At 34.6% G+C, this 15,857-nt stretch overlaps 1 protein-coding gene across 2 annotated transcripts in view; it reads right to left on the reverse strand.

The window, feature by feature from the left end:
• The window catches only part of KHDRBS2 (KH RNA binding domain containing, signal transduction associated 2), a 583,082-nt gene that overhangs the window by 355,606 nt on the left and 211,619 nt on the right, over nt 1–15,857 (reverse strand). For both annotated transcript variants that reach the window (XM_049653859.1, XM_049653858.1), the window contains exon 3: nt 2,761–2,877. In XM_049653859.1, the coding sequence (XP_049509816.1) occupies nt 2,761–2,877 (117 nt within the window). The remainder of the gene's footprint in view (nt 1–2,760; nt 2,878–15,857) is intronic.

The raw sequence follows: 15,857 nt of genomic DNA on the forward strand, positions 1-15,857 counted from the left end.
CAATGCGGGGCTCGAACTCACAGACCGCGAGATCATGACCTGAGCCGAAGTCGGCCACTTAACCGACTGAGCCACCCAGGCGCCCCTGTTAACTTTTTTTTTAAAGAAAGTGTTAAACAGGGGTGCTTGGGTGGCTCAGTCAGCTGGGTGGCCGACTACAGCTCAGGTCATGATCTCGTGGTCTGTGAGTTCAAGCCTCGCGTCGGGCTCTGTCCTGAGCGCTCAGAGTCTGGAGCCTGCTTCGGATTCTGTGTCTCCCTCTCTCTCTGCCCCTTCCCTGCTTGCTCTCAGTCTCTCTGTCTCTCTCTCTCAAAAATAATAAACAATAAAAAAAATTAAAAAAAAAGAAAGCATTAAACATATCAGGATGTTTAATTAAATTAAAAGTTTTGTGAGGGCTTGACTCATGTCTAATATTTATTTTCTATAGAGCATGATATTTAATCTACAGTTTAAGCACATAGCAGAAGTGCAAGACTTTTGCATAGTTATTTTGTCCTGACTTAGACAACTACCCAAGTATCTCCTTTTTGTCGTGAAGCAAAGATCAAGTTTAGGACATACATTGTGTAGCATCTTAATAGCAGTGTCAACACAGAAAAACAATCCGTATTATTTCAATCCATAATAATTATTAAATTGTGCTTATTCACTTATTTATTATCTGTCTCTGCCAATGGAATGTAAACTTTAGGAGGAGACTACGGATGACACATAGTGTGACACTTAGCAACAAATACTTCTGCAATTAATACATGAATATATTCCTGTGTGGCTGTATAATACATACACACAGAGGTACTTCCACAGAAGAATCATGTGAGTTTTATTTATTTGTTAAAAGAATAAAATCACATATAAAATCTTTCTTCCTGATCAGGTCGTGTTGGGAAGAGGTAAAACAGCAGCATAGTAATCAATGTTTTAACAAGGATTTATTTTTTTATTTTAATAAAGTGTTTACTAAGGTGAACTTTTGCATATCCACGTCTGTGGTTTTATGTCATCTTTGTGCCCACAACCCTTGGCAGTTAAGATCTTATCTAGATTCTATAAAATGTAGTTTACAGTACAATACATTATTGTTGTTCTTTTTTTAATATTAAAAAAATTTTTTAAATGTTTATCATTTTTAAGAGAGAGCACAAGCAGGGGAGGAGCTGAGACGGAGGAGACATAGAATCTGAAGCAGGCTGCAGGCTCTGAGCCGTCAGCATAGAGCCCAACGCGGGCTCTAACCCATGAACCCTGAGATCATGACCTGAGCTGAGGTCAGAGGCTTAACCGGCTCAGCAACCCAGGCACCCCTATTGTTGTGCTTAAATGTTCTTATTTTCTTTCATTTTGTAGAAGAACAATGAAAATAGTTGAAGCATAGGCAAACATGATGGATCACCCAAAAAGTAATCAATGAGAACCTGGATTTCAAGCAACAGCTAATATTAGTAAATTAAACATAATGGAAACTTAATAGAACCAAATTTGTTTCCTCCTAGATTTTCAAATACTTATGCTGGTACCTAACAGGAAAAAAGGCATCCAATGTACAACTTTGTGAACAGAAAAAAAAACTTCCAAATATATGGGAAAAAGCAATAAATACTCATTTACTTTGAAAGCTACGGAGGGAGGGACTACACAGATACTCTGAGTAGGCAAAGCTGACAAGGATATTTCTCCAGCTGGTGGGAGTGTACAGTTTAATGAGAGAAACCAAACATTTCAATAAAATACGTTGTGATGAGAGGATTTAGCCTGTCACAGGAGGTCAGGAAATCCCTGTTGGGGAGATGATGCCTGATCTAACTCTTAAGAAAGTTTGAAGAATATAAAAAGCACACAATATGAAGTTTACATTGTAAGATTATGAGCTATCTGTACAGTAACATTTCCCACTATAAATTTATTCAAGATTTCACATTAACAGTTAAAAGGGAGAACTCCTAAACAATTTTCTAAGTAATTCCCATATTCAGAAATAAATGTTTGAAAATTATATTTTCCATGGTAACATACTGAATCAGAAAAGCATGGCCTGATCAAATAATACTACCTTAACACACCCACCTTTTCTCAATGAATCTTAAAGGATCCTTTATGAATAGATCTCTATAAATGGTTGTTATTTTTCCAAAACAGTGAATTATAACACATTGAAAATTGCTTTCATTTTATAAAATGGGACAATGATGTCGTTCAGATATGAAGGAAATCATTTCAAATATCAAAGTTCACATATTTCTTAGTTTATTTGTTCTTTTGAGGTCAGGTGAATTGAAACATTTAAGAAAATGAGTGGAATTCTCTTAGATTTGCAGATGAGTATTTGAAATTGCTTTAGATAAGAGGGCCAGAGTGAAATGGAGCAAAGAGACAAAAAGGGACAATGATATAATGGATGTGATTAGGTGACATAGTTGAAGAGAGAAAGGGGATCCAGACAGGGAATTAAAGAAAATGAGCATAGACATATAGAAACATCCTACAGAAGACACAGAAAAAGTGAAAAGATTTGACAACAATTTACACAAAGGACTAAAGAGAATAAAGATATGGAATTACATGTTCTGGGGGAAAAAAGGCGGGTAATTGATTTTTATGAAAATAGAAGAATCAACAGGGAGTGCAATAGGGTGGTCCCAGAAGGTGAAAAATCACAGGAAATGATGGGACAACACTGCAGATATGCTTGTAAGTTTGGCCATCAGTGTTACAGGTAACCTCCTGTATGTGTTAAATATCAAATTCAAAGTTCAGTACCTTTGCTTTATCTCTCATTGATCCTTTGCCCAGGATAGACATTTTAGCACCTGTTTCTTCCTGTAGTCTCTTCAAGGAGTTTCCTCTTGGTCCAAGCAATTTCCCCACAAAATTGAACTAGGAAACAAAATCAATAGAATTCTGTTTTAAAGTAGAAAAAAGTAATAATTTTCACCAAAAATAAATGATGGGCTGTGGGCTTTTCAAACTTTACCATGCAGAAGAGAGTTATGCCATTCACACACACAGAGACACATACATACACAAAACTATTTCAGATCTTCTCATCTACGATCCATTTTAAGAAGGATGCCTCTTCCTAAAAGACTGCCAAAATCAATAATATATTGAACCATGTCATATACTTACATAATCGAATAAATAAATCACTTACAAAAAAGAAATTAGGGAGGAGCACAATGGTTACAAAATTACTAAAAGCTTTTTCTCTCCAAACAGATTATTGAAAACTACACATATACAGAAAAGTTTAAAACACTACTGATAGTGCATACATACAAAACAGTTTCTCTAAACAGGAAATTCTAGAGGGTCTATTCAGTATGTTATTCTTCCTAAAACATAGTTAAAACTAGTGAAATAAAAGCAGTTATTGGAGTATATTGTCAGTTACTAACATACTCCACACCAAATGACTTGAATAATCTTTCACCTATTAATTTAAGAAATAGAAAGGGCTTTGGGGTGCCTGGGTGGCTCAGTCGCTTAAGTGTCCGACTTCAGCTCAGGTCATGATCTCAAAGTCTGATTCGATAGTTCAAGTGCGCATCGGGCTCTGTGCTCACAGCTCAGAGCGTGGAGCCTGCTTCCGATTCTGTGTCTCCCTCTCTCTCTCTGCCCCTCCCCACTCACGCTCTGTCTCTGTCTCTCTCTCTCTCTTTCCCTCTCTCTCTCAAAAATAAAGAAATAAATTATTTTAATAAAATAAAAAATAAAAAGGGGTTAGAATGCACCAAAAACCGTAGAATGCACCAAAAGCTGTGTTGGGTAAATGAAAAACAAAGATAAATAAAATTAAGTAACTTCTTTCTAAATGAGAGTTTTTCTCTATATATTTTAAAATCCATAATCCTGTAGTAAAAAATACACCCTACTGAGTGGTGAAAGACTAAATGCTTTTCCCCTAAGTCTAGGATAAATTCAAGGATGTCTGCTTTCACCACATTTATTTAATATTGTACTGAAGTGTGGATTGTTGTACCTATAGGGAAGTAGATAAATAGAACAGTACAAAATTCAGAAAGACTACACTTACAAGGTAAATTGATGTTCAGAAAAAGTGCCGAAGTAATAATATTTGAAAAGCAAATCTTTTTAGCAAATGGAGCTAGAACATTTGGATAATCATATGCAAACAAAACAAAACACCAAAAGAAAACAAACACACAAAAAAACTTTTCTGTCCCACCTCGCTTTTAGGCAAACTTTATTTTGAGATCTATCGTAGATCTAAACATGAAATCTAAAATTATAAAAATTCTAGTTAGAAAGCATAGAAGAATGCCTTTGCAAAGTTAAACTGGGAAAAGTTACTTAATATGAAGCAAACAGCACTCACTAAAGCTTTTGCTGATCCCAAAACCACTAAGAAACTGAATAGACAAGCCACAGATTGGGAGACTATATTCCCCGTGTATACATCTGAAAAATGATTAGTATCCAAATGTAACACTGTATGTTAACTGACTGGAAATAAAATACAAACTTTAAAAAAAACTAGTATCTATGGGGTGCCTACATAGCTCAGTCAATTAGCGTCTGTCTGACTCTTGACTTTGGCTCAGGTCAAGATCTCACGGTTCATGAAACTGAGCCCTGCATCAGGCTCCGTGCTGAGAGCCTGGGATTCAATCTGTCTCTCTCTCTGCCCCTTCCCTGCTCTCTCTCTCTCTCTCTCAAAAATAAATAAATAAACTTTAAAAAAAGATTAGTATCTAGAATCTATAAAAAATTCCATCAAGTCAATAATTAAACACACATGTATCAGAATTACTAAAACAAACAAGCAAACAAAGACCAAATATTGATAAGGATAAGGATGTGGAAGTACTGGAGCAATTACTGTTGGCAGTTTAAAACGATACAACTACCTTGGGAAGACTGGCTATTATGTATAAAGTTATACATGGAGTTCTGCTATGACCTAGCAATTCTACTTAGGTATTTAACCAAGGGAAATAGAAGCACATGTTCACAAAACAACTTGTACAAGAGTGTCCATAATATTTTACTCACAATCACCATTAAACTATAAATAAACCAATGCCTATCCAAGGAGAAAAGATCAACAAGTTTATACATAAATAGAAAGGGATAATTCACTGATTAATATAATGGCATGGATATATCTCACAATTATGTTGAGTGAAAGAAGCCAGATACAAAAAAAGTATATCACATTAGATTCTATTAATACAAAGTCCTAGAGGCCAAAATAATACATGTTGGTAGAATTCCTAAGAGTGGTTGCTTATGGAAAATAGAAGGCCAGGATTGGACTGACGGGAAAGCGATTTGAAGGAAACATCTGGGGTGATGGAAGTGTTCTATATTGTGTTGAAAGTATAGGTACATTTTTGTCAAAACTTATCAAGTTGTACACTGAAACCTGTGCATTTCACAGTACGTAAATAGTACTTCAATTAAAAATGAAGGCAAAATTAGAAGGTTGAAAACATAGAAATATTTAAGAACAGTATCATAACTAATACTAATTGCAGGCACTTCTACATAGGAATTTCACTAGACTTTTAGGAAACACATCATTCCAATCTATGCAGATGTTGGAGGAGTCGTCGAGGTATGACTGCCAATTGACCCACAACCTGGACTTTGGCAAGCAGAGGCTCTTTAACCCCTCCCTTATCCTTGGAATTTATGTTCCACCCACTGTTCCCACAATAGGAGCCACTTTAAGGACACAGCCTTTAGACCATCTGGACTGTAAACATGACTGAACCATATTAAGGCGTCTGTATAAACTCTTAAGATTGTGGTGGGCAGGTGCTAAGATCTACTCATTTTGCAGTCACCCAAGACAAGTCTCATATAGAAGTTCCTTGCTTATTAAACCTTTCACCTACCAATCTGGAGTGGCCTACCTCTTCCTTCAGTCTGTTCTTGCCCTGCGTGTATGGGAGTCAGTTTTGAAAATCATTGGGAAATTCCTATGGTTGTGAGCTAATAGCAGACTATCCAGAGGAAGAAATGGGGAAATATCCCTCAACTCAGTTAGCAGTCTAGTATAACCTTGATATAAAAGCATATCAGAAAAGAGAATTTATAGAGCAAATCCACTCATGAAATAAAAACCACTTAACAAAATACCAGCCTGCTGTATATACAAAAAACACATGATGATTGAATTGTGTTTGTCACAGATACACAGGTAGTTTAAGATTTATAACCCCTAAGTTATAACCCTTAATTTATAACAATGGAGAAAAAATGGTTAATGTTTTATTTGGATGTGAAAAAAGGCTAACATTTTATTTAAACAGAAAAATAATTTTATGAAATTCAGTTCCAATCTTTGTAAAACTCATATCATCTGAAAAATGAAGGAAACTTCCTTCATTTTAGTAGAAGCTTTCTACTAAAAACCCATAAGAATAGTGTATTTATGAGTAAAATAATATTAAAAACAAGGTAAAGATCCACATTCTTGTTTTCTTCAACAATGAAGATTCAAGCCACTGAATAAATATCATAAACATCAGAAAGTAAGAAACAAAATATATATATATATATATATATATATATAAAGAGAGAGAGAGAGAACTTAAAGTAATTTCAGAAAAATCATCAGAATAAGTAAAAGAGCTTAGCAAGGTGTTTCATACAAAATCAATATAAAAAATCAATTGTATTTTTGTGCACAAGCAACATATAATTAGTATTTTTTTTAAAAAGAGAGATATCATTTACAGTATCAGTAAAAAATAAATGTTTCCTAAGAATAAACTGAATTCTGTATAATCAAAACATTTACAGAAAATATATAAAATACATTAATAAAACTGTCAAATGGATATACATAGACTGAGAGGCAGATCATGTTCATGGACATGAAGTCTCAATTTCTAGTATTTTCAATTACATCTTTAGCTCAACACAGTTCTAATTACAATCATAATAGGATTTGGATCAACTTACCAATTGGTTGTAAAATTTGTATGAAAACATCAAAGTCCAAGAATAGTCAAAGCATTCAGAAGCAGAAGAACAAGTTGAGGACTATGCCTATCACATACAAAGATTCATTATCAAGCTGTATTAATTATGACAATGTGATATGTATAGTCCTGGAACACAGATAGAAAATGGAGCAGTGGAATCCAGAATCCAGAAACAAACTCCTCCTTATGTTAAAATGATGTATGATACCAGGGGCAGTACAGATGACTAAAGCAGAATAATGGCCCCCTAAAGATGCCCATGGCCTAATACCCAGGATCTGTAAATATGTTACTCTGCAAAAGAGACTCTGCAACTCTGACTAAATTAGGAATCTTGCGATGAAGAGATTATCCTAGATTACCCAGGTGTGCTCAATGTCCTTATACATTAAAGAAAAATGCAACAGAATCACAGGTTGGAGTCATGCAGTTGCTGGCTTTGAAGACAGGAGGAAGCCATGAGGCACAGAATAAGGATACCTTCTAGAAGCTAGAGGAATCGAGGAACAGATTTTCCCATAAAACCCCCAGAAGGAATGCAGCCTTACTGACATCTTAATTTTAGTGCATGAGAACCATTTCAGACTTCTGATCTTTATAACTGTAAAATAAGAAATCTGTTGTGTTTCGAGCCACTTAAGTTTGTGTTAACTATTACAGAAACAACAGAAAACTAATATGTTAGGGAAAGAAGGAACTATCTAATACAGAGCATAATTGGCTACCCGTAGTAAGAATAATGAAATTGTTTCCTACACCATAAAAAAAAGATAAATAGAGATGGATTATAGATTTAGGAATGAAAGGCAAAATTTTAGAATTTCTAACAGAAAAATAAAGGAAAACAATGCCTAAGAGTTCTAAGACAAGACATAAAACATGCTAACAGTAAAAGTTTGATTAAAATTAAGAATATCTATTTATTAAAATAAACCACAAAGAAGACGAAAACATAAGTCACAAATTTGAAAACTATTTACATTATGTTACCAATAAAACATTAGTTTACAAAAACAAGTATAAAACTGTAAGGAAAAGACAAACAGCTTAATAAATAAATAAAAGATAAATAAAAGATAAAATCATTTTTATCTTAATAAATAAAAGATAAAATCATGAATATGTCATTGAGGAAAGAACAGCAAAACAAAAATGCATGAAAATTTCAACCTCATTAGAATTTAAATAAAAGTGAAATTAAGATGACAATAAGATGTCATTTTATACACCCAATGATGGTAGAAGTCAGAAACCAAACACTGGTCAGAATGTGGAGACACAAAGATTCATATACCCTGCTTACAGGAATATAAATAGATTCAACTATTTTGCCATTGTCTTGTAAATCTGCAAATGTATTTAACCCATGTCTCAGCAATTCCGTTCTCAGGTATATTCTGCAGGTAAGTCTTGGTGCATGTAGAAGAACATTAAAAGTCTCAAAGCTTGTAAGAGCAAAAATAATTGGGAAAAGCCATCAATTCAAGAATGGTATGCTGTCAACTTGACCCCATATCAACACTTGTTTATGTCTGAGATGTGTTTCCCAGATCTTCTACATATGTTTTCCTTTTGTTTTGGGATTTTGTCAATAACAGGAAGTTGCATGAGATGAGGAAGATGAACATGAATTGGCATCCATTATTCTTGGCAAATCATGGTGCTCAGACATGGCTGTTTTACTGACGTCTACATGGCCCCCACTCTGTGCATATAAAAGCTCCACAGACTGTCCACAAGCTTCCAGTTCTAGGTTCTGTCAGGCTTCAGACTCAGATCTTCACTGCCCATGGGTGACAGCTCTCTTAAGGTCCTGTCCCTTACCTCTTTCAACAACATGCTAGTCCTAAATTATAGCTTATAACAATTATCTAGAGAGTAGATCCTACTTCTCTCCCAGAATCATGATGGTACAAATGATTGAGTAAACTGCGACATATCCATAGTGGGATATTTATACCAGTGAACATAAATTACCCATAACTACAAGAAATCTCACTATTAAATCCTAGAAATAAAATTATGAGTAAAAAATTCAAGTTCTAGACATATTACATTGTTTTTATAAAACCCAATGAGCAATATCAATGTTTTATTTATGAATAAATGCTTAAGTAGTTAATCTAATCCTCAAATAACAGGCATAATAATAAACATAAAATTCAAGGTCTTGGTAACCTCTGGGAATGGACAGTGGAGAATGTGATCAAAGGGAAACACAGTGATGTCAAAATGATAACTAATATTTTAGACTTTAGTTTAACTTAGGGGCTCATGAGTATCCATTTTATTTTATGCTCTACATGAAAAGCACATATATACTTGAATGCATTAAATACTACATAACTTAAAAAATCAAATAGATCAATTCCAGTTGAGTAAATTTTGACTGAACTTCTCTTTAATACTCTTGTAGAACTTTCTTGTCCCTTCACAGGTAGTAGTAAAACATCAGATAGAAAAATACCAAAGTGAGGCGCCTGGGTAGCTCAGTTGGCTGAGTATCTATCTGACTTTGGCTCAGGTCATGATCTGACAGTTTGTGAGTTCTACGCCTGCTTTGGGCTCACTGTTGCCAGCGCAGAGCCTGCTTGGGATCCTCTGTCCCCCTCTGTCTCCGTCCTTACCCCACTCACGCTCTTTCTCTCAAAAATAAATAAACACATTTAAAAAAAAAAAAGAAAAGAAAAACCAAAGCACTTAAAGTGATATCTCCACTGGGAATGCTTATGACTGAAAGGAAGAGATTGCATTTCACGCATTCCTGGCTGAGGACAGGTTATTAACAACATATATATATGGGCTATACTCTTAAGAAATTTCTTTTTTTTGCCTTGACTATTGTGACACATTTCCCAACACTTCTTTCTCAATACAGTAGCTTCATTTCTAACCAGTGACCAATCTGAAACCAAATTGTCTAAAGCTGTAAGGGAGACATCCCTTTCAATTCTTTCCCAAACTCTACATTTTGAAATAGAACACATAGATTCAATGGAATGAAGATGTTGTATAATCAGATTTAAACTGATGGAAAGTATCTTTAACATTATTTTAAAGATGCAGAACTTTTAATGTGTTTTTAAAATTTATAAACATAGTCTACCATTTGCTTTTGCAAACAAGTATTTATTTATAATACTTTAAGTTTGCTTATGTGATTTTATCTCTTCCATAATATCTGCAGTTCTTGGAGCCAACAATGAGGAATGGCACGAAAACTTTTTTTCCCAATTATTATTTGGGTAAGTAAAATGCACCAACACCAGTGAACAGTTAGAGCATAATAATTAAGAGCATGGTTCTGAAGACCAATTACATGGGTTTGTAAATTTGCTAGCTATATACATTTAGCTACATTACTTAACTTCCCCTTAACTTCATTTTTCTTATCTGTAAATGGGAAGAATAAAGATAATAATACATGCACAATAAGTGCCCAGTAAATGCGGGTAGTTCAAAGAAAGCAAAAACACTAATTTGAAAAGATATATTTACTCTTATTGCACCATTATTTACAATAGCCAATATATGGAAGTAATTCAAATGTCCGCTGATAGATAAATGGATAAAGAAAATGTGGTGTATGCGTGTGTATGTGAGTGTATGTATAATGGAATATTATCAGCAAAAAAAAAAAAAAAAAAAAAAAAGAGAGATCTTGCCATTTGCAACAACATGGAAGGACCTAGAGGGTATTATGCTAAGTGAAATAAGTCTCTTTCAGAATTTAAAACAATGACAAATACTGTATGATTTCACTTATACATCTAATCTAAAAAGCAAGCAAAGAAACAAACAGACCCTTACTTTTTTTTTTTTTTTTTTTAAGTAGGCTCCACACCTACTTAAACTGGAGCCTAATGCAGGACTTAAACTCATGCCCCTGAGATCAAGACCTGAATTGAGATCAAGAGTCAGATACTTAACCGACTGAGCCACCCTGGTGCCCCAAAATAACAGACACTTAAATACAGAGAACACGCTGGTGGTCACCAGAGGGGAAGTATAGTTGAAATAAGGGGATTAAGAGGTACAAACTATCAGTTATAAAACAGATTAGTCATAGAGATAAAGAGTACAGATTTAGGAATATATTCAATAATATTTTAATAACATTCTGTAGTGACAGATGCTGAATACCCTTATGATGAACACTGAATAACGTATAGAATTGTTGAATCAATACATTGTAAAACTGAAATTAATATAACATCATATGTTAGTTATACTTCAGTTTTATAAAGTGGATTGTTACTATTACACAATTATTATTTTTTTCAGTAGATTGTAATAGTATGACACCTATACCGAAATTTGACTTCGGTAACCCTTATTCTTTTATTTTTATATTAATATTTTTCTTTTTATATATTTATAATATATAATGATTTTTGATTATTGGCTACTATTACTTGCTACAATTAACATATTTTGAAGGGTCACTCTGTGCTGGGCACTAAGTCCTCTACATGGATGATCTCACAGAAAGTGTGGTGACGAGAAGAAATGTTTACAAACACCTCCTCACATGGCCACCTCTATTGTAAAGGCAGGCACTTCCATCCAAAGAATGGATACCATTTCTGTTTCATATTTTAAAACAAGATGTAATCATGAAGCTGGTACATATTTTGTACACAGTGCTTAGTTTTGGGAAATTTATGTTAAGATAAATTCGGAAAACACACAATACAAAAGTTGTTCTAATTAAGACTTGTTTTTTTGTGGTTGTTATTGTTGCTCTGCTTTCAGCCTATATTCAGTTCCCTTCCAAACAAAGTCAAATGACATAGTCATGACAGGTGAGTTATCAGTTCACTGAAAACAGTTGGTTCTAACCTTTCTTTAAAGCAAATCTCTTTCAACATGGAAAATAACTCAAACACTACACCATAGTGTCTTCAATATTTAGCTATAATTTAGTAACTTGGGAACCTCCAAGATTCCTAAGGCTTAATAGAGTGAACACAGCTGTGTTTTCAGTATGCTAAATATCTTCAAATAATTTGAAAGTATTTTATCCACATGTATTTAAAGAAAATTAAATTTGTGGATGTCAAATTCATTTATGCTTAAGTCACTGAACAGTTGTTTTGTAATAACTTTTATTTTCAAAAAGCCTTTTGAGCATTTTAATCAGATTTTTAATTTTTTTTCCTAAAAGGAAATATTTAAATCATGTCAAGTAAAATTAACCAAGAGAACACATTTCAATGGATTTGTAAAGCTATAAAATATAATTTGTGGCAAAGCAATTGCTTTTCATAAAAATGGGGACATCTTAAGCAAAATATTTCAGGGACATTTTTTAACACAGTAAATCCAGGAACAGTTTAAAATTAAGTGAAAATATGGGGGCTGGCTGGCTCCAAGAATAGAGCATATGACTCTCAATCTCAGGGTCATGAGTTGGAGCCCCATATTGGCTGTGGAGCCTATTTAAACTTAAAATAATAATAATAATAATAATAATAATAAATAAAAACAAAAGAAAATTAGGTGAAAATAAACTTCAATAATATTGGGTATATGTATTTCAAGGTTTACCAATTCACCCTTTAAGTACAGAGTACTCCAGAATCTCCAGTCTCTCATTTTACTCTTTTTTCTTGATTAGTTCATTTCTTCCTTTTTAAAATATTTCATCAATACTTGTATAAAATAAACCTTTTTCTTTTTTTTTTTTTTTTACCATGTGGCATTTTCCTTTTTTTTTTAACTTTTTTTAAATGTTTATTTATTTTTGAGAGAGAGAGAGAGAGAGAGAGAGAGAGAGTGCGAGTGGGCAAGGGGCAGACAGAGAGGGAGACACAGAATCTGAAGCAGGCTCCAGGCTCCGAGCTATCAGCACAGAGCCTGATGTGGGTCTTGAACTCACAGACTGTGAGATCATGACCTGAGCCGTAGTAAGATGTTCAACAGACTGAGCCACCAATGTGCCCCACCATGTGGTATTCTTCTAATGAAATGTTTGTAAACTAATTCCGGCAGTTCTGTTTCTTCTCAAATAGAAGAGGCAATACACCTAGCCTTAGTTCTCCTTTTGTGGGCACTAAAATTACATCTGCTTTACAATGAAAGGGCAGGGTTTATCACCAGGGCCACTTGTGAAGAATCTCTGAATTACTAGTCTCTGCTGTTGGCTTCATCTACTTTTTCATATGCCACAACTGGATTTGAGCTCCCTTATTTCCTGATCCTCAAATTCCCCTTGTCCTAATATTTCTTTATATTTGAAAACCATTTTCATCTCTATCCTATTCCTGAATTGAGTATGAATCCCTTTTTTAATGAGTAGGAATTCATAGAGCTGCTTGCTGTTCTGTATTTGGGAATTCAACGTTAAGTCATCCTTTGGTATTCTACTCTTGTGTTTGTTGCCATTAAAACAAAGTTAAGCAAATTTGGGCAGATTGCACAAAGAGAGACCACAGCTACAGATCAAAAAATATTCTTTCTGTATAAACAGACAGGAAAAGACAATACTTCAGGTACTCATCTCAGCAATCATCAAAGGACACTGGTGAGTAAAGGAACAGAGCTTTCTTCAACAAAAATATCAAGCTATGTCTGTAGAATTAAATAATACCATTTGGAATTAACAGAGAACTCTATAAAGAAAAGCACTTCCAATTTAACAAAATAGACAAGGATGAGTATTCAAGAAAATGGCGGGAGTAGGGGAGAATGTTTTAGAACCATTAGAGATAGTATCAATATCTTATCATAAACTAAATGTTATTCAAAAACATATTTATATAAAATCAAGGATGGAATCAATTCAGTTGCTCACTAAACACATTGGTTTAGCACCTAGAACTTGTGAAATGTATGGAGGATACAAAGTGAACCACATAGATATAAATACTCTTTCAGGAAACTTATACTCCTGTGGGGGAAAAGGGTATAGATAAGCTGTTAAAATTTTTAAAAGAAACTGGTAAATGCCATAAAAGAAGTACATTAAGTGCAACAAAAATTCAAAGGAAGAAGAAATCGTTTCCCTATGGGAAAGCTTAGGAAGTTTTATGTTTTTGTTAAACCTTGAACAAGGAGTCAGAAGCTGGGCATGGAAAAAAGGCAGGGACATAGCAAAACTCTAAAAAGGGAGGTTAGCGAAGACGTAGTGGAGTTGGGGAATTAAAGATGGAGGAGCCTATCAGAAGTTGTTTGGTGTAATGTTGATAGTGATAATGGAGCGTAAAGTAGAATGGCAGTCATAGAAAATATAAGAGGACAGAAAGTGAAATAGGGACCGGGGTGGTACCTGCAACAAGACCTGGCAATTTATTAAATTGGAGGAATATGAAGAAAGGATATTGAATTATTAATCAAAACATTCTAAATCTGGAGTGCTGAAAATATATTGTATCATTAATAAAACTGTGGAAGACAAGAATGAAAGTTTTAGAGGGAAACCTGGGTTATAATCCATTTCCCATGCCCTCCAATTGGAGAAATCTAGTAGCCATATATGGATAGACATAGAGAGAGAGAGAGAGTTAAGATAAAAATATAAGTCTAGAAATTTTCTACATAGAAGTGCTACTTAAAAGTCAAGAAATTACTACAGGAAAGGGATAAGGGAAAAGAAAAAAAAAGCCCAGGAGAGAAATCTGAGGAACACTTACATTTAGAAAGGAAAATAAGGAAGAGGGGCAAAGGACTAGGGTCTGGAGGAATACAAGAGAATGGGGATAACATTTGTTTAACAAATCACTCAATACCCAAATATGAATCAAGTGACAATTATGTTCTGAGTACTGTGCTAAAAGAAGGTTAGGATTACACGGGAATGTAAAACTGGAGTCCTTAGAAAACTTTCCCTGCGACTTAGCATTTAAGCAGAGAGGGGATGTATAGGAGGCTGAGGCAGGGACAAAAGATGGGAGTTCTGATGGAGACTTTCCAGGCAAAAGAAATAACATGAAAAAACTGCAGTATGACGTTTGATAAACTGGTAAAAATTCACTTTGGAGGTGTAAGACATGTGGCTGGAAGGGAGACAAACAGAGAGAAAATATTCAGGTACTTATGACCCTGTTGAGAATTCTGGTCTTAGGTAAAAGCAGTATAAAGCCTTTGAAGTTCTGAACTGGTGACTGGTGGGGAGTAGGGGTAGAACAAGAGAACTGAGGCCTGATTAACTTACTTTATTATTTAAAAAAAATTTTTTTTAGTCTTTATTTTTGAGAGAGAGAGAGAGAGCACTAGCAGGAGAGGGACAGAGAGAGAGGGAGACACAGAACTGGAAGCAGGCTTCAGGCTCCAAGCCGTCAGCACAGAGCCCTATGCAGGGCTTGAACTAACAGGCCATGAGATCATGAGCCGGGAAATCATGACCTGAGCTAAAGTGGGACACTTAACTGACTGAGCTACCCAGGCGCCCCCCCCCCCCCCCCCCCCCATTAACTTCCTTTAAAGGCATCTTGCTGCCTGAAGTGTGAGGAATAGAAGGAGTAAGCAAAAGAGGTGGAGATATCAGGAAGCAATAATTTTAGCAGAGGCTACAGATGGAGGTAGCCTAGGGTTTGAGAAAAAACAAACTGATCATTGAATCTGGCAATTAGGAAGAATTCTTATTCTGTGCTAAAATACCAATCATTACATTATATTTAAACTCAGAATTTAGATAACATTTCAAAATATAACAGTAAATGTCAACACATATATGAACTAAAAGAGTTTAAATAAAAAGGCCTACCAAAAACATAAGCAGCAATTACTCATGCTTTCCCCATGAGATCATAAAATCCCACTTGGGATTGCTCACTTCAGAGGGAAATATTTGAATTTGAAGAAAGCATACAGAGTTGGAGAAGAAGAATCCATTTATACCAAGTATAAAAATGTGGATCCTTTAAAAATGTGGTGATTCAGTATATCTTGGGCTTA

Source organism: Panthera uncia, assembly GCF_023721935.1.
Source record: "Panthera uncia isolate 11264 chromosome B2 unlocalized genomic scaffold, Puncia_PCG_1.0 HiC_scaffold_24, whole genome shotgun sequence".
NCBI classification, from domain to species: Eukaryota; Metazoa; Chordata; class Mammalia; order Carnivora; family Felidae; genus Panthera; species Panthera uncia.